Genomic DNA, 27,930 nt, shown 5'->3' with positions numbered 1-27,930 from the left:
CAACAAAAATTAATGAAATGAACAAGAATCCTACAACGTATTTCATAATGGGTCAAAATAATTTTTCGAGCAGATCATGTGACTAGCACCTAAGACACTAGCTTTTGCTTTGCTAAGCCAAAACTACACCTGTTGGAAGCAAGATGGGTATTTAGAATATCTGTAAACCTAAGCTTTCAAACGCAACCAACAACAACTGAGCTTGAACAGTTTTATATATATGTATATATACAGTATTGGCCAAAAGTTTGGCGACACCCTAAAGGTGGATACTTTGAAGAATGTACAATATAAAACCCGTTTTCAGTTATTTCACTTTTTTTTGCCATTCCACATGTTCGTTCATAGTTTTGATGTATTCAGAGAGGATTTACAATAGTAGTGAAAATATATAAAACATAAAAATGTTTAGGTGTGTCCAAACTTTTGACTTTTGTTTCAGTCATCAACATGCTTTGCCCCCAGCCCCACAAAAGTAAAACTCCGCCTATGGTTACAAACACTGACAATAAGATGTGCATAAAGGCTGGTTACAAACTTTGTTTCGAGTTTTGTCGCGTTGTCCTGTAATTCCGCGTTGTCCTGTAATTCCAAGTGCTTCCTTGTTGAATTGAATGTAGAGTTTTTTGCGGCCGACAGTCTTTTTCAGCCAGCGCAAAGTTTGCAACGCACGGAGATATTTTTGTCATCTTCACTGGACAGAAATGTGAAGTAATGGCTGTATTTCCAGTGAGCAAAGGCATCCATTTGCAGTATATATCCTGCCTTTCACTGTTAGCCTCGCTGCCTCGTCAGAATGCTATGTTGTTGACCGCCGTGGCAGACAGCCTCAAACAGCATCGTAACACACGTGACCCGTTTTTTTTTCCCCTGACGAGAAATGTTCTTCGTACATGACTACAGTATTCTTCATTCTACATACATTATGAGGCAAAGACAAAATAGTAACGCACAGGCACTAGGGAAACTAATCGGATTACTGGCTTGGAAAAATGAACGCGTTAGATTACTCGTTACTGAAGAAAGTAATCAGATTACACACTGGTTACGGTAGATATCATATTCATATAGGACCAGATGCAACATAGACTCGGTGGCTTTAGCAGCACATGTACAGGAAGCTGGATGCGGGCGTTAGTAAACGGCCGCCATCTTAAAGCAGTAGACTTCCCTGCAAGGCTGTTGTAGTGAACCTAATTAACTTTTTATCTAAAATACTCCTAAATCGGTAAAATATTGACTTGAATCTATCTTTAAAATAGTTTTAAAACTTTCACATGTCGAAAGTAGACAAAAGGGAAATTATGGAATAACGGGAGCAATTTTAACAACTTTAACGGTTGATTCACAACATTAAATTAATTGAATGTAGTTTAAAGCTGCTGATACAGAATGGGGATTTGAGTATATTATTTATTGTTTTTAACTGTTAACTTGATACTGAAATAGTCGTTTATTTAAGCCTGCGAGGCTTTTTTTTTTTTTTTTTTTTTTTTTTTACAGTTTTTATAACTAATGTACAAAACATTAAAAGCAGCTAATAGCGGCGGGTTTAACAATAATTAATTATTATTAATTTATAATCGAATCGTAGCCTCTGAATCGTAATCGTTAGGTGCCCAAAGATTCCCACCTCTAGAGGACAGTACATTCGCATTTTGTTATTCATGCATCATGTAACATTATCACACTGTACACTTATTCAGCATGTTGTTCTCTATTGTATTTTTAGATTAAATTGCCTTTCAAGATGACATATCTGTTCTATGTGTTGGATTTTATCAAGTAAATTTCCCCCCAAAATGCGACTTATACTCTGGTGCGACTGATATATGGTTTTTTTTCCTCTTCGTTGGGCATTTTATGGCTGGTGCGACTTATACTCAAGTGCGACTTATAGTCCGAAAAATACGGTAATTACTTACCTTCTTTTTATGGCTTGGTTGAAACAAAAGCGGTTGCGCGACATCTGTAAACGAGGGGTTTCCAGGGTAAAACGGACGAATGAAAAATAGTTTGGGGGCTTAGTGCGCCATGAATCTGCTATGGCAGCATATAGGCATATTATTCTATCAAACACAACAGTTCTTTTGGCTTAAAATACAGCAGTTTATTTCAAAGAAGGGTGCAGGAGCAGAAACTTCTTTTTCAGTGTTGTCTGTGTTTTCCGCCATATCCATCCATCCATCCATCCATCCATCCATCCATCCATCCATCCATCCATCCATCCATCCATCCATCCATCCATCCATCCATCCATCCATTATCTTCCGCTTAGTCCGGGGTCGGGTCGCGGGGGCAGCAGCTTTAGCAGGGAAGCCCAGACTTCCCTCTCCCCAGCCACTTCAGCCAGCTCCTCCGGCGGGATTCCAAGGCGTTCCCAGGCCAGTCGAGTGACATAATGTCTCCAGCGTGTCCTGGGTCGACCCCGGGGCCTCCTGCCGGTGGGACATGCCCGGAACACCTCTCCAGGGAGGCGTCCAGGAGGCATCCGAACCAGATGCCCGAGCCACCTCAACTGGCTCCTCTCAACGCGGAGGAGTAGCGGCTCGACACCAAGCCCCTCCCGGATGACCGAGCTTCTCACCCTATCTCTAAGGGAGAGCCCGGACACCCTGCGGAGGAAACTCATTTCGGCCGCTTGTATCCGGGATCTTGTTCTTTCGGTCACGACCCACAGCTCGTGACCATAGGTGAGGGTAGGAACGTAGATCGACTGGTAAATCAAGAGATTCGCCTTTTGACTCAGGTCCTTCTTCACCACAACGGACCGGTGCAGAGTCCGCATCACTGCAGACGCTGCACCGATGCGCCTGTCAATCTCCCGCTCCCTCCCACCCTCACTCGTGAACAAGACCCTCCTCCTTATCGTGGTGGAGGGGTTTGCGTGTCCCAATGATCCTAGGAGCTATGTTGTCTGGGGCTTTAAGCCCCTGGCAGGGTCACCCATGGCAAACAGGTCCTAGGTGAGGGGCCAGACAAAGCATGACTCACAAGACCCCTTATGATGAATAATATTAATGGACTCAGGTTTCCCTTGCCCGGACGCGGGTTACCGGGGCCCCCCTCTGGAGCCAGGCCTGGAGGTGGGGCTCGAAAGCAAGCATCTGGTGGCCGGGCCTGTCCCCATGGGGCCCGGCCGGGCACAGCCCGAAAAGGCAACATGGGTTCCCCTTCCCATGGGCTCACCACCTGTGGGAGGGGCCAAAGGGGTCGGGTGCGCAGAGAGTTGGGCAGCAGCCAAAGGCGGGGGCCTTGGCGGTCCAACCCTCAGCTGCAGAAGCTAACTATTGGGACATGGAATGTTTTCCGCCATATGTTAAATGTAAATTGTGGCATTAAGGGCTTTTTGAAAAAAAAATAAAATGGATCGTTTTGGACAAATTTTAAGGTTAAGGTCTCTAAATGATTCATTGACTCTTGATTACAGTTGTCGATTGATGTGAAAACCCTGTTGAGTAGTCAAATAATCGTGGTAGCCCTAATTGGCAGACATACTGGCCCTAACTATAACTACAGACATACTTGACCAAGAAATATAAGATAAAAAATATAGTTTCCTACCAGTTTCCTCAGCCTTTACGGTGATATTATGCCAGCCGGCAGTCTCGCGGTCCAGAATCTTGTCCAGTGTGATGGCACCCGAATTGGGATCGATGTGGAAGATCATGTCCTGGTCGGTGGTGCGATCAATGGAAAACCTGGAGAAAACAAACACAACTTACAATAAATGGAAAAATACGTTCTAACTAGACAATGCAATTTCCGGAGAAATTGCTATTGGTAGCTTTTAGAGGTGTGCATCCGTACTGCCCTCACGATTCGATTCGATTACGATTCGGAGCACCACAGTTCGATTCTGTTTGATTCGATTCAGAGGGTCACGATTCGATTCGGTTCGATTCGGCAATGCATCGCGATGCATTAAAGCCTGGGATGCATTAAAATTCTAAAGCAAAGCATATTTTTTGTGAATCATGAGGCAACACAAGTGGTCAGACATTAAACAACTTTTTATTGGCTCTTGTGTCAGTCCTGGTTGAAGTCAAATGAAAATACTTTCAGATATATATATTCAAAAAACAAAAACAAAAAAACAGATCACAGCATTTAATTAGTGCTTTGAATGAGACCAGGGCTTTCTCTTTTTTTTTTTTTTTTTTTTTACACATAGTGGCAGCCTTTCACACAGTGCAACATCTGAACTCCTGTGCAAAATCAGTAATAACAGTCACTGTATTTTAGTCACAACGACCCATCGATAAAAATATTCAAGTAAATATTAAAGAAAACGACAAAGAAAATATTGTAGCGCAGCAGCATCTTTATCGCAATATCAATCCAGGGATCATTTCAGTTGCAAACAAAACATCAACTAAATTGCAATGAAGAACAAAAGTAAAATGTAGGCCTAGCCCACTATATATGTGCAATAAAGGTTTGATCGGGCCTAAAAAATCCTGTCCGACCCGACACGGCCCGCTGGTATTGAAGCCCGATCAATTAACTAGATTTGTAGGCCCAGCCCGAAAAACTCGATTTTTTTTTTTTCTTTTTTTTTTTTTTGGGAGTGACGCGGAAAAAAAAACGCAGCAGCAGCAATATATTTTCATTTCTTCGAGTTGGCAGAAAAAACGCAAGTTTTCTTAATGTTTAAATAGTCTACATATTTTTATGATCATTATAAAAGCATTTACACAACAAAATAACGCTGAGAAAGTTTAATATAAAAAAAAAAAAAAAAGGTTTTTCAGACAGACAGAGGAGGAGATTCAAAAGGATCACATTTCTGTTGCCTTTGTGTGCATAAATAAAAGTGTCCTTTGTAATGAATTTTCAGTTGGCAGAAAAAAACCCACAAGTTTTCTGAATGTTTAAATAGTCCACATATTGTTATGATCATTATCAAAGCATTTACACAACCAAATAACACCGGGAAAGTTTAATATTAAAAAAACATGCGGGCCACGGCGTTCATGTGCGTGTTTTTTTTTTTTTATATAATTTTTTAGTCCGGTGCAGCGGCCCGACCCGATCCGACCCGAACGTGAATGCTTAACGGGTCGGGTTGGGCCCAAAATGTTAATCGGGTTCGGGCACAAGATCTGACCTCTAAGAGATAGGACATAACATAACAATGGCTGAAGCGGAGAAAGAGGGAGCGAGAAAGTTTATTGATGCACCTAAGACATTGAAAGCAGACATCTGGAGACATTTTGGCTTCTACGAGGTTGGTGGGAAACTTAACCAGAGTTATGCGGTGTCTAAAAAAATGAAACATGAGAATAATAATACAAATGGGGAAACCAAATCCGTTGCATCACCGGAATTGCGCGCTTAAGATTTTTGAACGTACTTACAGTGCCTTGCAAAAGTATTCGGCCCCCTTGAATCTTGCAACCTTTCGCCACATTTCAGACTTCAAACATAAAGATATGAAATTTAATTTTTTTGTCAAGAATCAACAACAAGTGGGACACAATCGTGAAGTGGAACAACATTTATTGGATAATTTAAACTTTTTTAACAAATAAAAAACTGAAAAGTGGGGCGTGCAATATTATTCGGCCCCTTTACTTTCAGTGCAGCAAACTCACTCCAGAAGTTCAGTGAGGATCTCTGAATGATCCAATGTTGTCCTAAATGACCGATGATGATAAATAGAATCCCATTTGTGTGATCAAGTCTCCGTATAAATGCACCTGCTCTGTGATAGTCTCAGGGTTTTGTTTAAAGTGCAGAGAGCATTATGAAAACCAAGGAACACACCAGGCAGGTCCGAGATACTGTTGTGGAGAAGTTTAAAGCCGGATTTGGATACAAAAAGATTTCCCAAGCTTTAAACATCTCAAGGAGCACTGTGCAAGCCATCATATTGAAATGGAAGGAGCATCAGACCACTGCAAATCTACCAAGACCCGGCCGTCCTTCCAAACTTTCTTCTCAGATAAGGAGAAAACTGATCAGAGATGCAGCCAAGAGGCCCATGATCACTCTGGATGAACTGCAGAGATCTACAGCTGAGGTGGGAGAGTCTGTCCATAGGACAACAATCAGTCGTACACTGCACAAATCTGGCCTTTATGGAAGAGTGGCAAGAAGAAAGCCATTTCTCAAAGATATCCATAAAAAGTCTCATTTAAAGTTTGCCACAAGCCACCTGGGAGACACACCAAACATGTGGAAGAAGGTGCTCTGGTCAGATGAAACCAAAATTGAACTTTTTGGCCACAATGCAAAACGATATGTTTGGCGTAAAAGCAACACAGCTCATCACCCTGAACACACCATCCCCACTGTCAAACATGGTGGTGGCAGCATCATGGTTTGGGCCTGCTTTTCTTCAGCAGGGACAGGGAAGATGGTTATAGTTGACGGGAAGATGGATGCAGCCAAATACAGGAACATTCTGGAAGAAAACCTGTTGGTATCTGCACAAGACCTGAGACTGGGACGGAGATTTATCTTCCAACAGGACAATGATCCAAAACATAAAGCCAAATCTACAATGGAATGGTTCAAAAATAAACATATCCAGGTGTTAGAATGGCCAAGTCAAAGTCCAGACCTGAATCCAATCGAGAATCTGTGGAAAGAGCTGAAGACTGCTGTTCACAAACACTCTCCATCCAACCTCACTGAGCTCGAGCTATTTTGCAAGGAAGAATGGGCAAGAATGTCAGTCTCTCGATGTGCAAAACTGATAGAAACATACCCCAAGCGACTTGCAGCTGTAATTGGAGCAAAAGGTGGCGCTACAAAGTATTAACGCAAGGGGGCCGAATAATATTGCACGCCCCACTTTTCAGTTTTTTATTTGTTAAAAAAGTTTAAATTATCCAATAAATTTTGTTCTACTTCACGATTGTGTCCCACTTGTTGTTGATTCTTGACAAAAAATTAAATTTTTATATCTTTATGTTTGAAGCCTGAAATGTGGCGAAAGGTTGCAAGGTTCAAGGGGGCCGAATACTTTTGCAAGGCACTGTATATATTTTAAAATGCGCTGAATCGAATCGTCCATGACCCGCATCGGGATGCATCGCCGCATCGATTATTGTTGACACCACTAGTAGCTTTGCTTTCGCAGGTAAACCCCTTAGGGTCAAGTCTTGCTGATTTCAGGTAAATTTCTCTTGATTTGGAGACATTATATAGCCACTTCCAGTTTATATCAGGTCATTTCGTGTTAATATTTTTTTATGTACACGGTCGTTAATGGAATCCAAATACATTGGCGTCAATAAAATCGACATATATGGCTGTCAGTGGCATGAACGTACATGGCCGTCAATGACATGGACGTACATTGGTGTCAACAGCATGGACGTACATGGCTGTCAATGGAATCCAAGTACATTGGCATCAATAGACTCAAGATACATGGCCGTCATTGTCAAGGACCAACATGGCTGTCAAAGGCATCGACTTACTTGGGCGCCAATTGAATGTCAATGGGCTGTAATGGTAATTTTTTGGTCAAAAATCCCAACCAACCATGTTTTCGAAGAGTAAGTTTAAGGGGTTCGGCGATAAGCCTTATTTTTGTACACTGACCTAAATCTAGACAAAGTGTTTTTTAGACCATGTTTTGGACTGGTTTGCCTCCAATGTACAGGCTGCGTTCCATTTTTAATTGCTCTGTTAAATGAGATGAGAAACTGGTTTGCTAAGTGGAAGGTTGACTCGCACTGGGTATGAAGCAGTACAACAAATGTACGGTCAGCATGGACTCAAATTTTGTCCTATTGTAAAACATACTTTGAAAATGTGACAAAATCTGTAGAATTTACTTAGTTGTTAGCTTTTAAGCTTTATCTAATTCTGAAGTGTTCGGTGAATGCACATGTGAATTCATGGAGTTCGGTACCATTAGCAAGGTTAAGAACCACTGTACTCAAGTAAAGTGCAGATTCACAAAAAATACTTAAGTATTTATTAATCAAATTAATTAAGTGCAGTAACACAGTACTTTTACTTCGTTACATTCCACCACCGGGTTTGACACCCCTTCTGTAAAGCGCCTCATAATGAGAAAACACTTGCTCTGTGACCGTTTTCTCGTTTTTTTTACCGAAAACCCAGGAGTTAATTTGTGCCGGATTCAACCGGAACAGGATCCGGCACCTCTTGATTTTGGCTTCCCTGTGTTCCGGGACTTATTTGGGAAGACCCAGCACCTCCTGTGCATAGAAAATCAAAATAATAATTAGGGCTGTCATAATTATTGCGTAAACGGGCGGTAATTAATTTCTTTAATTAATCACATTTAAATATTGAACGCATTTAACGCATGCGTGGAATGACCCACTCACGCATTGACGCGAACAGACTACAGTGGCGCCGTTTTATGTATATTGAGAGCTGAGAGTGGATACAGGCATTCATTGGAGCCGCGCTATTTATTGGTATGAACTTTGGCATCTCTTCCACAACAATTATTAATTATTGTGATCTTTTTCTTAACACCCTGTATTGAACACAACGCAGAGAAGATATACCATTTGCAGCCACCACTGACAGTCATGGTTGCCCAACTTCCCATCATGCATTTGGGCAGTTAAGAACAGTTAAGTCGCTGCAGTATCATTTAGTGAAAGCACAACAAAAATAATATTCCTATCTCACAAAAAAAAGCACTCAATGCAAAGAGAACTGGCATCCCCAATCAAAATAGCTATGCAAAATAATACTCAGACGTTGGTCAAACTTTATTCAAACATTTTGTTTAGCTCAACAAATATACTAAATGGCAATATTTAGTCACAATATACAAACTATCAAAATTACTATAACTTGTACTCACATTTATCTTTTAAGAATTACAAGTCTTTCTATCCGTGGATCCCTTTAACAGAAAGAATGTTTATAATGTTAATGCCATCTTGTGGATTTATTGTTATGATAAACAAATACAGTACTTATGTACAGTATGTTGAATGTATACATCCGTCTTGTGTTATCTTTCCATTCCAACAATAATTTACAGAAAAATATGGCATATTTTAGAGATGGTTTGAATTGCGATTAATTACGATTAATTAATTTTTAAGTTGTGATTAACTCGATTTAAAATTTTAGTCGTTTGACAGCGCTAATAATAATATAATAATGTTTTTTAAAAATGCATAAAATAAAATAATAATATGCATAAATTCATTTACAGAACTAATCCCAAGAATTGCATGTTGGATAAAAATTTAACGTCATTTGAAAGAGTCGGAGATTTGTTGATGCACTGAAATGCTGGAGCAACAAATCAAGCCCCTGACATGAAAAAAAAAAAAAAACTCAAGGGAGCAAGTAATTGCGTGTTGTTTTCAGCACCATTTTCTGCGTATGTTCCGGGACCTGTGTCCGTCTCGTCATATGTACTTCCCGTTCCGGCACCTTATGATTTACAAATTAAGCACTGCTAAACCCAAATATTTTTTTGGTGGACTACTCCGTTAAAGCAACAATTTATTTCCAAAATAAATCTCATTCCTTTGAGTGAAAGACTCTTTGTTGTCACCCACCGAGCCGCAACACAAAAATACAAACAAGCACCCATTTCCACCACCCCCCGTCCATAAACAAGGATTTACATTCTCAAAATGTGACAGCAATCTCTTTTTCCATACTTGTTGTCTCTCCGGGATCATTTTTTGACAGGTGCAGCTGCCTGCCAGCTGTTTGATTTACCTGCTGGAATATGTGCGGTGCTTTTAGCCGCAGCCGTTTGAAGCATGTGGCAAAGCACCAAGGAAGCATTGCAATAAATTTTGCCACTCTGTGTGTTTCTTTTCAGTCTTTACTCAGGCTGCATTAATATGCAGGTCTTAAAGAGTGTGTGTGCCAGAGGCCATGAGCTTGCCAATTTAGCCCAGTCGGTGGCTTTTGGCCAGCTCCCCTTCTACTTAATCACCCATTCATTTGCTCATGCGCACATGTAACGCACACACGCGTCCTCGTAGCTCGGGGCCGCCCGCGAACGACAACGCTGCCAGTGTGTTGTACTTTATTACACCTGGAACCTGCGCGCCTCATGCATTTTTAATGGAGGTAATTTGCACAGGCCCCGCAAGTGTCAGCGTTACACTCCGTCAGCGACACTGTCTCAGCCCTTATCGACTCTCGCGCCAGCGATTGCTCTTCCGAGGATGCGTAAACCCGAGACCTTGGTACAGGAGATTACTCGGCGATAGTGTCTCTTATCGCACCGCGATCGGAGAGAGGAAAAAAACGACGAAGCGCTATCCATTGTGCGCTTTGAGATGAAATCGACTGCCCGTGTATGCTGCCCGGCTGGTGAATTATTGGCCTTTTTGAATCTATTTTTCATGATGTGAATTTAGTTCCAATAAAAATTGTATTTACAGTGGTTAAGCATGAAGAAAGACAGAAAAATGAGAACATTTATTCCTGTATTGTCATCATATTTAACAGCGGAAGGGCCCTTTATGATCCATACTGACGTCAATGGCGATATTGTACATTTACAAGTAGGGTTGTTCCGATCATGTTTTTTTGCTCCCGGTTCGATCCCGATCGTTTTAGTTTGAGTATCTGCCGATCCCGATATTTCCCGATCCGATTGCTTTTTTTTTTTTTGCTCCCGATTCAATTCCAATCATTCCCGATAATTTTTCCCGATCATATACATTTTGGCAATGCATTAAGAAAAAAATGAATAAAACTCGGACGAATATATAAATTCAACATACAGTACATAAGTACCGTATTTGTTTATTATGATAAAAAATCAAGATGGCATTTAGAGGGATCCTCTATTTTTAAGACAAGTAAATCTTAAAACATAAATGTTAGTATGAGTTATAATAATTTGATATTGAAACCCCTCTTAATGTTTTTGTTTTAATAAAGTTTGTAAAATTATTTTAAGTGATAGGTCGCCATTCTTGTTCATCGCAGTGCGTGACGTCACTGGCCCCGAATGCCGAAATTCCAGCTTGTCACTCGTTAGCTTTCCCAACATGTCGTCAGTTCTACCCTTCCTATTTGAACCACATCTGAAAAGTGAAGAGCAGGACAGCACTGTCGGTCGTTCACAAGACGAGCTTCAGGGAAAAATGCGTGCAGCAAATACCTGATAAGACAAAAGTTGGGCAAAACTGGTGATGCGAGAGTGTCCTGTTGGGAAATCCGGTTGGGAGCAACAGTGTATGCTGTCCGGTTTTATTAGCAGATATTCAAGGTAAGCATATTGCATTTTCAAACTTATCCCAATATAATTATGTAGATTGTTAGCATCCATAGCTGTTGTGTGCTTTACATACAGTACAGGCCAAAGAGCACACCTTGTGTAATCCAGGTCTTGTACATTGTAACGCGTGGTAGCTAGGATACGTGTATAAAAGTACCAGAAAGGGGAGAAGCTTCCACTTATTCTCCAAAAATAATATTTCCACCTTGACCACTCTTCACTCGGGAGCTCAGCGGTACGCAAACACGCATTCCCTGACGAACTCCAACATTGTTGTAAGGTCCACGTCAGAGTCACTGTCGTCACTGTAGCGTGCCATAGTGCTTTAATTATTTAGTATGATTTGGGGAAAACTCCCAAGGAGAATAGTCAACAAAAAAGATAGCAATACTAATCCAAATCCGATTTTTTACTCACTCGAAGATCCAGGAATTAGACCGATCCCATGGCAATATCGCGGCCGCGATTAGGCCGTCGTTTCCACAAAATAGACTGATCCGAAAAGCCGCTGTGGGACCGAGGAATAAAAATAAATGGACAGATCCAAAACCATTATTGCAGCCGCGATGGGACCCTTACTGGACTGAGGATCCAGGAAAAATGTTCGGGCGCCAGTTGTAACGTGTGGTGGGTAGGATACATGCATACAGGGACCAAAAAGGGTGAGAAGCTTCCACTTATGCACATTTATTCACTAAAAATAATAATTCCACCTTGACCACTCACTTCACTCCCCTTTTTCAATTTGACTGGAAATTGCATACAAAAGCAGCACATCGTGGCATTTTACTTCGCGAGTTTAGGCAGCAATAAGCAATTGTTGAACACGCTACACATTTGGAAAGATACCAATTACGTCATCACTGCGAGCCCGCAAACCATGGCGCCAACTAACAGTTAAACTATGGACTAAATATTATAAAATATTGCCATTGATTTAACATTTTATGTGTTTCTAACAACACATTTTAGTACAAGAGAGCAATTGTGGTTTATTAGAGCCTACATGTATTTAAATCAGAGGATCACTTTAACATTCTTTCTGTGAGAGGGATCCACCGATAGAAAACTTGTGACTTTGTATATTGTGACTAAATTTTGCCATCTAGTGTATTTGTTGAGCTTTCAGTAAATCATACTGTAGCCATGCCTAAATGCATGATGGGAAGTGGAACCATGACTGTGCGTAGTGCTACCAATTGATATATCTTCTCTGCGTTGGGAAATAACATAAGATGTTAAGAAAAAGATCAATTGCTACCTTGCTTCCCCACATTGCTTCTCATGATATTTCTAATAGTAGGGAGAGGGATTATAAGGCTTTAGCCAGTTAAAAAAAGGTTCCAAAGGCTGCCAAAATTCACTCTACTCATTTTACGCTGCCTTTTAGCTCTGTATATAGGTAAAACGGCGCTATTACAGATTGAACGCGACAATGCGTGAGTGTGTCGTGCAGCGCATGCGTTAATTACGTTAAATATTTTACCGTGATAAATTAAAAAAAGGCGGCACGGTGGCTGAGTGGTTAGCCCGTCTGCCTCACAGTTCTGAGATCAAGGGTTCAATCCCGGGCTTCGGCCTTCCTGCGTGGAGTTTGCATGTTCTCCCCGTGCCTGCGTGGGTTTCCTCCGGGAACTCCGGTTTCCTCCCACATCCCAAAAAACATGCATGGTAGGCTGATTGAACACTCTAAATCAGTGGTCTCAAACCGGTCCTCAAAGGGCCGCAGGGGGTACTGGATTTCATTCCAACCAAACGAGACAAATACCTTTTCACCAATCTGGTTTCTTACAAGTGTAATCAGTTGATTGCAATCAGGTGCTGCTTATGTTAGTAGAAACCTCATTGGTTGAACTGTTTGTGCTGGATCTGTTGGAACAAAAACCAGGACCCACTGCGGCCCTTTGTGGAGTTGGTTTGAGACCGCTGCTCTAAATTGTCCGTAGGTATGAGTGTGTGCGTGAATGGTTGTATGTCTCCTTGTGCCCTGCGATTGGCTGGCAACCAGTTCAGGGTGTCCCCTGCCTACTGCCCGAAGTTAGCTGGGATAGGCTCCAGCACCTCCGCGACCCTCGTGAGGAATAAGCGGCATGGAAAATGAATGAATGAACAGGCTTAATCCGTTTCGGGAACACTTTACAATAAGGGTCCCATAATTAACATTAGTTAATGCATTTTTAGACAGTAACTCATGTTTAGGTAACATGACAATAATTCATTTAATCCCTTATCTAACATTTATTAATATATTAATTAACATGAGTTAATGCATTAGTTAATTCATTAGTTAATTAACACACTACCATAACTTTTGCTTGCTATATTTACATAAAATGAAGGATAACTGCCCGTTTTTTGCTTTTAACCAAGAATTTAGACCTTGTTTACATCCATATCTATAAAGAATTCAGTGATTTAATCATTTATTCACAGGAATTTTCACCAGAAAAGCTCTGTTTACATAAGGCGGCCTCCACATTGACTAACAGACTAGCATCGTACTTCGACATATTTACGTAAAATAAATGCTAACTGCAGGGTTTTTTTTTGCTTTTAACCAAGAATCGAGATGATTTTACGTCCATATATATAAAGAATTCAGTGATTTGAGCATTTATTCATAAGAATTTTCACCGGAAAAATTTTTTGTTTCGTGACGCCTGCCATGTTGGATTACACAAAACCATAACTTTTGCTTGCTATATTTACGTAAAATGAAGGATAACTTCCCATTTTTTGCTTTTAACCAAGAATTTAGACCTTGTTTACGTCCATATCTATAAAGAATTCAGTGATTTAATCATTTATTCACAGGAATTTTTACCAGAAAAGCTCTGTTTACATAAGGCGGCCTCCACATTGACTAACAGACTAGCATCGTACTTCGAAATATTTACGTAAAATAAACGCTAACTGCAGGGTTTTTTGCTTTTAACCAAGAATCGAGATGATTTTACGTCCATATATATCTATAAAGAATTCAGTGATTTAAGCATTTATTCACACGAATTTTCACCGGAAAAGCTTTTTGTTTCGTGACGCCTGCCATGTTGGATTACACAAAACCCTAACTTTTGCTTGCTATATTTACGTAAAATGAAGGATAACTGCCCGTTTTTTGCTCTTAACCATGAATCGAGATGATTTTACGTCCATATCTATAAAAGATTCAGGGATTTAAGCATTTATTAACAGGAATTTTCACCGGAAAAGCTCTGTTTACATAAGGCGGCCTCCACATTGACTAACAGACTAGCATCGTACGTCGACATATTAATGTAAAATATCTGCTAACTGCAGGGTTTTTTGCGTTTAACCAAGAATCGAGACTGTTTTACTTCCATATCTATAAAGAATTCAGGGATTTAAGCATTTATTCTCAAGAATCTTTACCAGAAAAGGTTTTTGTTTCTTGACGCCCGCCATGTTGGATTACACACTACCATAACTTTTGCTTGCTATATTTACATAAAATGAAGGATAACTGCCCGTTTTTTGCTTTTAACCAAGAATTTAGACCTTGTTTACATCCATATCTATAAAGAATTCAGGGATTTAAGCATTTATTCACAGGAATTTTCACCGGAAAAGCTCTGTTTACATAAGGCGGCCTCCACATTGACTAACAGACTAGCATCGTACTTCGACATATTTACGTAAAATAAATGCTAACTGCAGGGTTTTTTGCGTTTAACCAAGAATCGAGACTGTTTTGCATCCATCTCTATAAAGAATTCAGGGATTTAAGCATTTATTCACAACAATTTTCTATGTAAAAAGCTCTTTGTCCGTGTTTCCACTCGGTCAGCTTTGACGGCCTCGCCAGCAATGCAGGCCCCCTGTTTATCGGCCCCGTGTCCCATCAATACATTATAAAGTCTATGAGTAGTAGTAGTGGTTGGGGTTGTGTTATGCATCCACAAAATGGAGCTGCGCTAAAGGGAATGTCATGCCATGATGGAACAATATTGATCCATATTTAAGGCGCATTAGATTATAATGGGTACTGTCTGCTTTTGAGAAAATTGAAGGCTTTGAGGTGAGTCTTAGAGGATGGAAAATACAGTAATTGGACATCTAGCATCGTGAATGGTATCCAATAAGTTTTTTGGGGTTTCGTAATTTCGTACCTGATTGGTTTACTCTTCACATCCGGGTCCCGGGCAGAAACGACGCCGACCAGCGCCCCGACTTTGGCGTCCTCCTGCACCTCCATGACGGCGCCGTCGGCAGGTTCAAAGAGCGGCGGCTCGTCCACGTCCGACACGCTGACCCGGACGATGGTCTGGTCCCGGAAGGAGCCCAGGTCGACGAAGCGAGGGTCCACGTGCTTATTAACAGCCTCGACCACGACATTGTGTGTGCGCTTGCTCTCAAAGTCCAGTGGCTGGTGAGAAAAGAGACAAAAGCAAGTGTGTTTTGTCTCAGTTCTGGCTGTCAGACAGCCTCATTAGGAAGTTATTGAACAAAAACAGTGGCAACCTAATTCAAGCTGCTGTCACTTTTATTAAACAAAAACAGCAACAAAGGAGTCAGATAATGGTGCATATTTCCCACAAGGATTATTTTTATCATCTTCGATAGAGCTAGAACGACATCATCCACATTTTCTGGTCACGTTTATATGAAAACAAAAAAGGATGTGGTGTAAAGATGTGACGCATAAAAATTAGTTTGCACAGATACCATATTTTGGCTTTCGATGCCAGGTTGTGTGCTAGCTGCCGATGCCAATACTCTACAAATACCATTAAAAAAAAAAAAAAAAACTAAATTACTGCATACTCACTTGACTGTAAAGTAATTGCTATCATGGCTTGGTTAGACTCTGCCAACAACTGACTACAACCAGTTTGACTCACATTGGTCGGAATGTGTATCTAGGGTTTTGCTGTTTAAAAAACATAATGCCCTCCTGTTCAAAATTGTTGTTCCCCCAGAAAATGGAGTTTTTAAGCTTTCCAATGATGTATCACACATGCATATCGGACAATTTTGAAAGTTGGCCAAATTGGGGGTCTCAGAGAGGAACTTCAAGCCACCTGAGTGTTTTCCACCACATATATATACAGTTGTGGTCAAAAGTTTACATACACTTGTGAAGAACATTATATCATGGCTCTCTTGAGTTTCCGGTTATTTCTACAACTCTGATAGAGTGATTGGAGCAGATACTTCTTTGTCACAAAAACATTCATGAAGTTTGGTTCTTTTATGACTTTATTATGGGTGAACAGAAAAAAGTGATCAAATCTGCTGGGTCAAAAATATACATACAGCAGCGCTAATATTTGGTAATATGTCCCTTGGCCATTTTCACTTCAATTAGGCGCTTTTGGTAGCCATCCACAATCTTCTGGCAAGCTTCTGGTTGAATCTTTGACCACTCCTCTTGACAGAATTGGTGCAGTTCAGTTAAATTTGATGGCTTTCTGACATGGACTTGTTTCTTCAGCATTGTCCACAAGTTCTCAATGGGGTTTAAGTCAGGACTTTGCGAAGGACATTCGAAAACCTTAATTCTAGCCCTATTTAGCCATTCCATTACCACTTTTGATGTGTGTTTGGGGTCATTGTCCTGTTGGAACACCCAACTGCGCCCAAGACCCAATCTTCGGGCTGATGACGTTAGGTTATCTTGAAGAATTTGAAGGTAATCCTCCTTCTTCATTATCCCATTTACTCTTTGTAAAGCACCAGTTCTATTGGCAGCAAAACAGCCACACAGCATAATACTACCAACACCGTGCTTGACGGTAGGCATGGTGTACTTGGGGTTAAAGGCCTCACCTTTTCTCCTCCAAACATATTGCTGGGCATTGTGGCCAAACAGCTCGATTTTTGTTTGGTCTGACCACAGAACTTTCCTCCAGAAGGTCTTATCTTTGTCCATGTGATCAGCAGCAAACTTCAGTCGAGCCTTAAGGTGCCGCTTTTGGAGCAAGGGCTTCCTTCTTGCTCGGCAGCCTCTCAGTCCACGGAGATGCAAAATACGCTTGACTGTGGACACTGACACCTGTGTTCCAGCAGCTTCTAATTCTTGGCAGATCTGCTTCTTGGTGATTCTCGGTTGAATCTTCACCCTCCTGACCAATTTTCTCTCAGCAGCAGGTGATAGCTTGCGTTTTCTTCCTGATCGTGGCAGTGACAAAACAGTGCCATGCACTTTATACTTACAAACAATTGTTTGCACTGTTGCTCTTGGGACCTGCAGCTGCTTTGAAATGGCTCCAAGTGACTTTCCTGACTTGTTCAAGTCAATGATTCGCTTTTTCAGATCCATGTATGTATACTTTTTGACGCAGCAGATTTGATCACTTTTTCTGTTAACCCATAATAAAGTCATAAAGGAACCAAACATCATGAATGTTTTTTGTGACAAAGAAGTATCTGTTCCAATCACTCTATCGGAGTTGTAGAAATAAATGGAAACTCAAGAGAGCTATGACATTATGTTCTTCACAAATGTATGTAAACTTTTGACCACAACTGTATATATATATATATATATATATATATATATATATATATATATATATATATATATATATATATATATGTATGTATGTAAAGCCAAACCATTTGTATTAAAAAAAAAGACAGAGGGGCCCATTTGCTCTATTAAGTTATAATCTACACTCATTACACCAACAAACCCCATTGGGCTAATTATTGGGTAATTATTTGGATCTGTACCAGGACTGAAATCAATAAAACACAGCTGTCAAAATTACCACAGTACCAACTAGTAAGACCGAGAATCCACATGAAATTGTGGCATTCAAAGCCAAGGAACTACTTGTATTTTTCAGTGAACTGAAGAGCTTCATCCAAGCAAATACAATGGGGCAAAAGGGTATTTAGTCAACCACTAATTGTGCAAGTTCTCTCACTTGAAAATATTAGAGAGGCCTGTAATTGTCAACATGGGTAAACCTCAACCATGAGAGACAGAATGTGGGGGAAAAAAAAACAGTAAATCACATTGTTTGATTTTTAAAGAATTTATTTGCAAATCATGGTGGAAAATAAGTATTTGGTCTATACCAAAAGTTCATCTCAATACTTTCTTATGTACCCTTTGTTGGCAATAACGGAGGCCAAACATTTTCTGTAACGCTTCACAAGCTTTTCACACACTGTTGCTGGTATTTTTGGCCCTTTCCTCCATGCAGATCTCCTCTAGAGCAGTGATGTTTTGGGGCTGTCGTTAGGCAACACGGACTTTCAACTCCCTCCTCACCCCATGGTGTCAAAATGATAACAAGAACAGGGAGCAAAAACCCCAGAACCACACGGGGGGACCTAGTGAATGACCTACAGAGAGCTGGGACCACAGTAACAAAGGCTACTATCAGTAACACAATGCGCCGCCAGGGACTCAAATCCTGCACTGCCAGACGTGTCCCCCTGCTGAAGAAAGTACACGTCCAGGCCCGTCTGCGCTTCACCAGAGAGCATTTGGATGATCCAGAAGAGGACTGGGAGAATGTGTTATGGTCAGATGAAACCAAAATAGAACTTTCTGGTAGAAACACAGGTTCTCGTGTTTGGAGGAAAAAGAATGCTGAATTGCACCATACCCACTGTGAAGCATGGGGGTGGAAACATCATGCTTTAGGGCTGTTTTCCTGCAAAGGGACCAGGACGACTGATCTGTGTAAAGGAAAGAATGAATGGGGCCATGTATCGAGAGATTTTTAGTGAAAATCTCCTTCCATCAGCAAGGGCATTGAAGATGAGACGTGGCTGGGTCTTTCAGCATGACAATAATCCCAAACACACAGCCAGGGCAACAAAGGAGAGGCTTCGTTAGAAGCATTTCAAGGTCCTGGAGTGGCCTAGCCAGTCTTCAGATCTCAACCCCATAGAAAATCTGTGGAGGGAGTTGAAAGTCCGTGTTGCCCAACGACAGTCCCCAAAACATCACTACTCTAGAGGAGATCTGCATGGAGGAATGGGCCAAAATACCAGCAACAGTGTGTGAAAAGCTTGTGAAGAGTTACAGAAAACGTTTGGCCTCCGTTATTGCCAACAAAGGGTACATAACAAAGTATTAAGATGAACTTTTGGTATTGACCAAATATTTATTTTCCACCATGATTTGCAAATAAATTCTTTAAAAATCAAACAATGTGATTTTCTGTTTTTTTCCCCCACATTCTGTCACTCATGGTTGAGGTTTAACCATGTTGACAATTACAGGCCTCTCTAATATTTTCAAGTGGGAGAACTTGCACAATTAGTGGTTGACTAAATACTTATTTGCCCCACTGTATAGTTTTTGTTGCCATCTTTTTTCATACATTTAGGAAATTACAGCCAATTTTGGAATGGTTTTCAAATACACGTGATTTTTTTGTAATTTAGCAGGGCTTGGTCGGTATCCCTTAATTTCCTCCCTAATTGGCGCATACCTTCTTGATGGAGACGACAGCTTCTTGTGTCACGGCGTCAGTGGTCACCTTGAAGAGCTCTCCCCCTTCCTGTATCAGATAACTCATATCCGTGTTGTCCCCCATGTCCGCGTCTGTGGCGATGACACGTCCCACCGGCGTCCCCACGGCAGCGCCTTCTGACACCGTGAACTGGTACATTTCTAGCAGAATGCGATGAAAGGAGACAGAAGACTTATGAGAAAACATTGAATTCCTTTACCTGCACTCGCCTCACCATTCCCTTTTTATCACGCCGGACTAAATTCCGAGTCTATCGAAGCGGTGAAATCATTACCCTTCTGAGGTTTATTCCTCCGACTGCGCAAACACGGTTTAGCGAGATGTAAAAGTTATGAATACAGAAATAAGAAAAGACGTATGGGGCATATCAAGTTCAATCTGGGCCGCAATAATTCTGCTCCTTGAGCTGTAACGGAAGTAAGAGAAAAAAGACGACGACGAATGTAGCATTTGTATTACAATGGTCACGGTTGTCTTCTGCTCACAAAACAGAAAAGAGAGGAATCTTTTTTGCCCGACAATTGAGCTGTGTTATAAACAAACAGGTTGATTAGCTTTGTGAAGCATTTGTTTTGAGCCGAAGGGAAATTTTTATTTGATTGCCCCACCTAAATTAAAATAAAGCAGCCTAAAGCAGAAACCATATTGACAAAAAACTCATCAATAGAACCGTCTGCCTTTTCATTATTTCAGTCAATATGTTTGCTATCGCAGGTAAAAGGAAGAGTGTTTGCAATGTTTGAATTTGAAAGTCACGATATTCAGTGCAATTTTTCAACAACAACCCAAAAAGTATCGTGCTCCTTCCTTAAAGTGGCAGACAACCTTAATCATGTGTAAGGCTGCAGCTATTGATTATTTTAGTAGTCGATAGTCGATGAACAAGTTATTCCGAATAATGAGAATCTACATCCAACAAAAGACCAATTGGCTAACTTAACATAGCGAAAGTTTGCTAGCTTAAATGCTATAAAATGCCAACTTTTTTTATTTATTTATTTTTTTTACAATAATCTTAACAAATGGTTCAAACACATATTCCCACAAAAATGGGTAAATGTAACGATAAAATAAATTACAAATGCATTGAAAAAACATTAGCTCAAAAAAACCAAAACAAAAAAAAAACGTAGCTCATATCAGTCTTTACAGGGAGCAGCTGGATTCAGCTAAAATGCTATTAAATGTTAAGTTTTTTTTATTTTATTATTTTTATTTTTAACAATACTCTTAACAAATCGTTCAGACACATGTTCCCACAAAAAATGCTAAATATACCTATGAACTGAATAAGGAAATGCATAAAAAAAAAAAAAAAAGCTTATGTTGGTCTTTACAGGGAGCAGCTAGATTCGGCCATGTGAAATGAGCCATATCATATTCAGTGTTACCACTAGAGGGCAGTGTATCCTCCCAAATCAATAAAACTAAATGCAAACACTTTTTAAAACAAACCATTAAAACTAGAGATGTCCGCTCACGTCATTTTCAAAGTATCGGAATCGGCAAAAAAATATCGGCCATGCCATTTTTTAATATATATATTTTTTAATTAAATCGTTTTCTAAATGTATTTAACGTTACAGACATAATATGTTAGTCTTTAGTTTAGGCTTAAGGTACCGATAACGGTGGTAATTAAGTTTTAAAAAATGTATCACGTTAAATATTTAACGCAATTAATGCATGCGTTGCACGACCCACTCACGCATTGTCACGCTCAATCTGTAATGGCGCCGTTTTACCCATTTAGGGAGATTAAAGGCAGCGTAAAATGAGTAGAGTGAATTTTGGCAGCCTTTGGAGCCTTTTTTTAATAGGCTAAATCCTTACAGTCCCTCTCCCTAAGATTAGAAATATCATGGGAAGCGATGTGGGGAAGCAGGGTAACAACTGATATTTTTCTTAACACATTATGTTATTTCCAACGCAGAGAAGATATATCAATTGGTAGCACTACGCACAGTCATGGGTCCACTTCCCATCATGCATTTGGGTTGAATGGCTGCAGTATCATTTACTGAAAGCTCAACAAATACACTAGATGGCAACATTTAGTCACAATATACAAAGTCAGAAGTCTTTCTATCCGTGGATCCCTCTCACAGAAAGAATGTTAATAATGTAAATGCCATCTTGAGGATTTATTGTCATAATAAACAAATACAGTACTTATGTACTGTATGTTGAATGTATATATTTGTCCGAGTTTTATTCATTTTTTTCTTAATGCATTGCCAAAATGTGATCGGGAAAAATTATGGGGAATGATTGGAAATGAATCGGGAGCAAGCAATCGGATCGGGAAATATCGGGATCGGCAGATACTCAAACTAAAACGATCAGGATCGGATCGGGAGCAAAAAAACATGATCGGAACAACCCTACTCTTAACAAATCGTTCAGACACATGTTCCCACAAAAAAATGCTAAATATACCTATGAACTGAATTACGAATGCATTAAAAAAAAAAAAAAAAGCTTATGTTGGTCTTTACAGGGAGCAGCTAGATCCAGCCATGTGAAATGAGCCATATCATTTTCATATTCACTGTTACCACTAGAGGGCAGTGTATCCACCTAAATCAATAAAACTAAATGCAAACACTTTCAAAACAAACCATTACGCCACTTTATTTAAACGAATACTCGAAGCAGCAAATTTTAATTTGAATCTTTTTTCTAATCAAGTTAATCGATTAATTTTTAATCAAGTTAATCGATTGATCGTTGCAACGCTAATCATATGTATCCGACTTTCATTTTTCTGATATTTAACATTGAAAAAAAACGCAAATAAATCCAGCATTCAGCACAAGTTACCTCCCGTTTTGGAGCAGTGCTGTCACTGTTCTTGTAATCTGATTACTTTCTTTTCAGTAACGAGCAATTTATCGCGTTCATTTTTCCCAAACCAGTAATCTGATTAAAGTTAGTTGCCTTATCGTCTGTGTGTTACTATTTTGTTACTGACTCATAATGTATGTGGAATGAAGAATATTTTAGTCATGTACAAAGAGCATTTTGAATAGAAACTGTTAGAAAGGGTCCTACTACGTGTTCGTTTCCATGGTAACCGTTCGTAGTTACTTCCTGTTTTTGGACTGACAAAGGCGTGAGGATCGCGGGTGCACAATTATTTGATATAACTTCTTATTAATAGATTAATCAATTACCTAAATAACTGATAGCTGAAGCCCTAGTGTTAAAATTTATTCTTAACTCAATTCTTGGTTTACTACATAATGCACAACTCTCGTTTTATGTTTATTGTGCAATAATTTAATTGTAACATTTATTTGTTATTTGGTTTGATGCATTTTTATGTTTGAGATAAAAAAAATTCTGAATCTTAGGGGGATTGGAGCAGATTAGGGCATTTACATGGAAAGCATGTCTCTACTTACAGAATTTTCAGTTTACAAAACTACTTTCAGAACCAATACATTTTGTATGTAGAGGTACCATTGTATCTGGATCAGTAGTGCCGTCATGCATGCTGAGAGGCGTGAGGTATAGTGGACGAAAACAGTGTCGATAGGAGGTGGCAGCAGAGGTTGTCAGAGGGAACTGAAAGATTTCATTGAGCAGTGATGGCCAAACTCATGAAGCAATGGTGGTTCATTTGCTCTCAAGTGGTCTTGAAGCCCAAGAGGCCAACAGTGTTGAGATTTCTTTGGCTATTTGTTCAAGAAAATATGAACGTGTTACTTTTGCTATATGACCAACAAGCAACAAGTGCTTTGATATCGTATCGTGACATGTCATATCGTTACCCTGCCATATCGAAGCGCATCGTATTGTGAGTTTATTCTGCACATTTGATAATAAACCCGTTATCCTTTCTTGATTTGAACGCGAAATACAGACATATTGTATGTTAAAATTTCAAGTTTCAGAAAGTCTTTTCTGCTGACAGCTGTCAGAATCATTGTCACTGCTTTTCCTCCCTTTCAAACGTTCACAGCAAGATCATTTCAGACTTCTGTGTCTGTCTTGATCTCCGTCAGTCACGCGATTTGTCGGACACTCACTCTGCGGGAAGCGTGGCGGGTTGTCGTTAACATCTGTGATCACTATGGTCACCGTGGTGGAGCCGGAGAGACCACCCAGTTGTCCTGCCATGTCGGTTGCCTTGACGACCAGCTCGTAACGATCCTGCGTTTCGCGGTCCAGATCTGCCACGGCTGTCATTATGATCCCTAATGATAGCCGGACGGGCGGTGGGGGGGAAAAAAAGGAAGTAAAAGGGAAAGGAATAGCGATTTAGTCAAATGGGAAGCTTATGTCACAACTCAGTACGTATAGCTATTATAATATCCTCCCCAAACATCATCAGGCAAACAGTACATTACGGAGTACAGCATATTCCATTTCATCTCGGCGAACGTGCTGCTTGGGCACGATTGTGTCACATTTGCGGTTGTGTGCATAAATGATTTTATGACACAGCTGTAAGAAAAGGAATTATCTATGCCGGAAGAATGTGGGAATGCATGAATGTAATGGATTTCCAAAAGAGCAATTGACTGAGAATGTGATGAAAAAAAAACAAAAAAAAAACATAAGCTGTTGTTATGGAACATCATAGTACTGCAATAAAATAAGCTTTGCAGTGCAACAGGTTAGATCAGTGGTCTGCAACCAAGGGCTCTAGAGTTAACACTTTCAGTACCATTGAAGATGCTCAACGGCCAACCATCCTTTTTTTTATTTATTTCATTTATTTAAACTGTCTTGTTCAGCTGCTTGACATGAAAAATGAGAATCTGAGTGTCCTATTGGTCTGAACAATTTTAATGTATCACATGGGCGTATGACATACAGTGGGGCAAATAAGTATTTAGTCAACCACCAATTGTGCAAGTTCTCCCACTTGAAAATATTAGAGAGGCCTGTAATTGTCAACATGGGTAAACCTCAACCATGAGAGACAGAATGTGAAACCCCCCCCAGAAAATCACATTGTTTGATTTTTAAAGAATTTATTTGCAAATCAAATAAGTATTTGGTCTATACCAAAAGTACATCTCAATACTTTGTTATGTACTCTTTGTTGGCAATAACGGAGGCCAAACGTTTTCTGTAACTATTCACAAGCTTTTCACACACTGTTGCTGGTATTTTGGCCCATTCATCCATGCAGATCTCCTGAAGAGCAGTGATGTTTTGGGGCTGCCGTTGGGCAACACGGACTTTCAACTCCCTCCTCACCCCGTGGCGTCCAAATGATAACAAGAACGGTGAGCAAAAATCCCAGAACCACACGGGGGGACCTAGTGAATGACCTACAGCAGGGGTGTCCAAACTTTTTGCAAAGGGGGCCAGATTTGGTGTAGTAAAAATGTGGGGGGCCGACCTTGGCTGACGTGCTTTACGTAGAACAATATAAGCAAATTTTAGCAAGCCATTCCGTGTGTCACATTTGCTTTATTTTTTTTTTTTAATTAATTTCAACAATCTCGCAACTAGCCTTTGTGTCGTTCTCTTTCGACTCTCGGGCTCTTGCAAAATACTGCTGCTGTAAAATTAAACTCGCTTCAAGTTGCTTTCATTTCTCGCTACGTATCTTCCCTGTAATCTTGTTGTACATGTCAGCGTGTCTTGTTTGGTCATATCGCCTCACATTGAACTCTATAAAAACAGCGACTGTCTCTTTGCAAATGAGGCAGACACAGTTGTTGTGTATTTTAGTAAAGAAATAGTCAACTTTCCACCAATCCTTGAATTGTCGGCAGTCAACTTTTTGTCGCCATTTTAGATTTTAAATTGGGAGTAAAGGGTCACACGGGGTAATGTTGCTTTGAGTGCTGCTGCCTTTTAGTGGGTAAATGAGGAGCAGCATTTAGTGTGTAAGCCACTTCATATGCTGGTAGCAGTACTGCTGACCAATTTATTAAGTGCATGTGCGGGCCAGACATTATTGATTTTATGACAGAGGCTGGGGGCCGGATGAAATTTGACCAAGGGCCGCATTTGGCCCCCGGGCTGGACTTTGGACTCTGACCTACAGAGAGCTGGGACCACAGTAACAAAGGCTACTACCAGTAACACAATGCGCCACCAGGGACTCAAATCCTGCACTGCCAGACATGTCCCCCTGCTGAAGAAAGTACGCGTCCAGGCTCGTCTGCGGTTCGCTAGAGAGCATTTGGATGATCCAGAAAAGGACTGGGAGAATGTGTTATGGTCAGATGAAACCAAAATAGAACTTTTTGGTAGAAACACAGGTTCTCTTGTTTTGAGGGAAAATAATACTAAATTGCACCATACCCACTGTGAAGCATGGGGGTGGAAACATCATGCTTTGGAGCTGTTTTTTTTTTTTTTGCAAAGGGACCAGGACGACTGATCTGTGTAAAGGAAAGAATGAATGGGGCCATGTATCGAGAGATTTTGAGTGAAAATATCCTTCCATCAGCAGGGACATTGAAGATGAGACGTGGCTGGGTCTTTCAGCATGACAATGATCCCAAACACACAGCCAGGGCAACAAAGGAGTGGCTTCGTAAGAAGCATTTCAAGGTCCTGGAGTGGCCTACCCAGTCTCCAGGTTTCAACCCCATAGAAAATCTGCGGAGGGAGTTGAAAGTCCGTGTTGCCCAACGACAGCCCCAAAACATCACTGCTCTGGAGGAGATCTGCATAGAGGAATGGGCCAAAACACAAGCAAACAGTGTGTGAAAGTGAAGAGTTACTTGTATTTGTTTGACAGCCCTACTTGTAATGCAAAGTTACCATCATTTAACTGAAAAAATCACGTGCTGCATAGTCCCTTTCATGTTGAAGAAGATTAGCAAGCACATTCTTCTTCTTGCTAGAAAGGAGACCTTCTCCTGTCTAGTCCTTGCCATGTCCAGCTGCTTTACTTTGCACTAGTAATCTAATTCCTCCCCTCGCCTGGGGATTATCCACATCAGAATCTATTGATGCATTTCCCTGGTTTAGTGTGCCGTCTCGTTCCCCAAAGGCTGCTGCCGCCCCGCACTTGGGAATACAACTCAATGATTCAAGTCGCAGTTAGCCCTTGACCGTGTCCTACGAGCAGCCAAAATGCACTACGATGCAGTTAAGGAGATGACATACGCCTTTTCTCCCCCACGCTATTCATCAAATGCCAGAGGGAATGCCTGGAAATCCGGGCAGAATGGAAGTTGAAGCCCTGATCAACATAATGGCAGAGACCTCATGTAGATGAGGCATTTATTCATGGAAGCAGTCATTTTAGTATGTGTGATCCACATCCCAATGCGTGCTGCGCCGTTGAAATATTCCCCCAATTTTACCGGTTGTGACCGCGCACACCAACTGTGAAATAAAGCTCCAGTATGCATAATATTAATTTGATAAAACACACTGAAGACATTCTAATCATTTTTTTGTCTTTCTCCTTTCCGCTCTCGTGACAAAGGGAAATGTGAGTCTGATTGGAGTTTTACTTTAAAGTTTGCATACTGTTTAACTCATAGACACACAGACAGTTCTGCCACTTTAAATGCATTTGGACGTCTATCGGTGTCAATTGTAGGCAATGAGTTAAGGCAATGGTATCCAGACCCGTGCGGTTCATAGGGCGAGCTGGGCAAATGCTAGGCACGTTGCAGCATCCAAAAGGGCGTCAAGAATAAAATGTTCAAATAATATTTAGTGTTAGATTTGATTTGATTAAATTATACTAGACAATAAACAAAAGAACAACAATACATATAGTCATAAGTCTTTAAAGTGCCTGTGACAGGATTAAAAAAAAATGTTTTAAATAGCATTATTATGTGAATTAAACTCATACTTTGAGACGATTCGACTATATGCAACAATTTGGCAAAGCGCAGATAACAAGAAATGAGTCCTGTAATCTGCCGTTTAGCCCCGCCTGTCATTGTCGCACTCTAGCGCCTCTAGCTGGTCGATGACATCGGCAGAGTAACGATTTCAGCCGATTTAGAATTCAGCCCATTGAGGGGGAAGATTCAGAACGAGGAAAATGTGGCCCGCGAACCAAAATGAGTTTTGACACCCCTGCTTTATTCCATTACTTTCAACTGCTAGTCCACTATTTTATGGGAGGAGAAACTGGTTTGCTCAGTGGAAGGTCGACTCACACTTGATATGAGAAAGTACAATATTCGTCTGGGATCCGTGGACTACGCTGATAGTGGGGCAAATAAGTATTTAGTCAACCACTAATTGTGCAAGTTCTCCCACTTGAAAATATCAGAGAGGCCTGTAATTGTCAACATGGGTAAACCTCAACCATGAGAGACA

At 40.5% G+C, this 27,930-nt stretch overlaps 1 protein-coding gene across 1 annotated transcript in view; it reads right to left on the bottom strand.

Annotated features, from left to right (window-relative positions):
• LOC130921708 (cadherin-22-like) overlaps positions 1-27,930 on the bottom strand; it is a 514,730-nt gene that overhangs the window by 131,981 nt on the left and 354,819 nt on the right. The window contains exons 7-10 of the mRNA XM_057845921.1: positions 23,700-23,867; positions 19,624-19,805; positions 15,337-15,593; positions 3,565-3,701 (exon numbers count right to left, since the gene is read on the bottom strand). Coding sequence (XP_057701904.1) covers positions 3,565-3,701; positions 15,337-15,593; positions 19,624-19,805; positions 23,700-23,867 — 744 coding nt within the window. The remainder of the gene's footprint in view (positions 1-3,564; positions 3,702-15,336; positions 15,594-19,623; positions 19,806-23,699; positions 23,868-27,930) is intronic.

The sequence above is a fragment of the Corythoichthys intestinalis genome, chromosome 9 (genome assembly GCF_030265065.1).
Source record: "Corythoichthys intestinalis isolate RoL2023-P3 chromosome 9, ASM3026506v1, whole genome shotgun sequence".
NCBI classification, from domain to species: Eukaryota; Metazoa; Chordata; class Actinopteri; order Syngnathiformes; family Syngnathidae; genus Corythoichthys; species Corythoichthys intestinalis.
The sequence above is the reverse complement of the archived record's forward strand: the minus strand, read 5'-3'. Positions and strand labels throughout refer to the sequence as shown.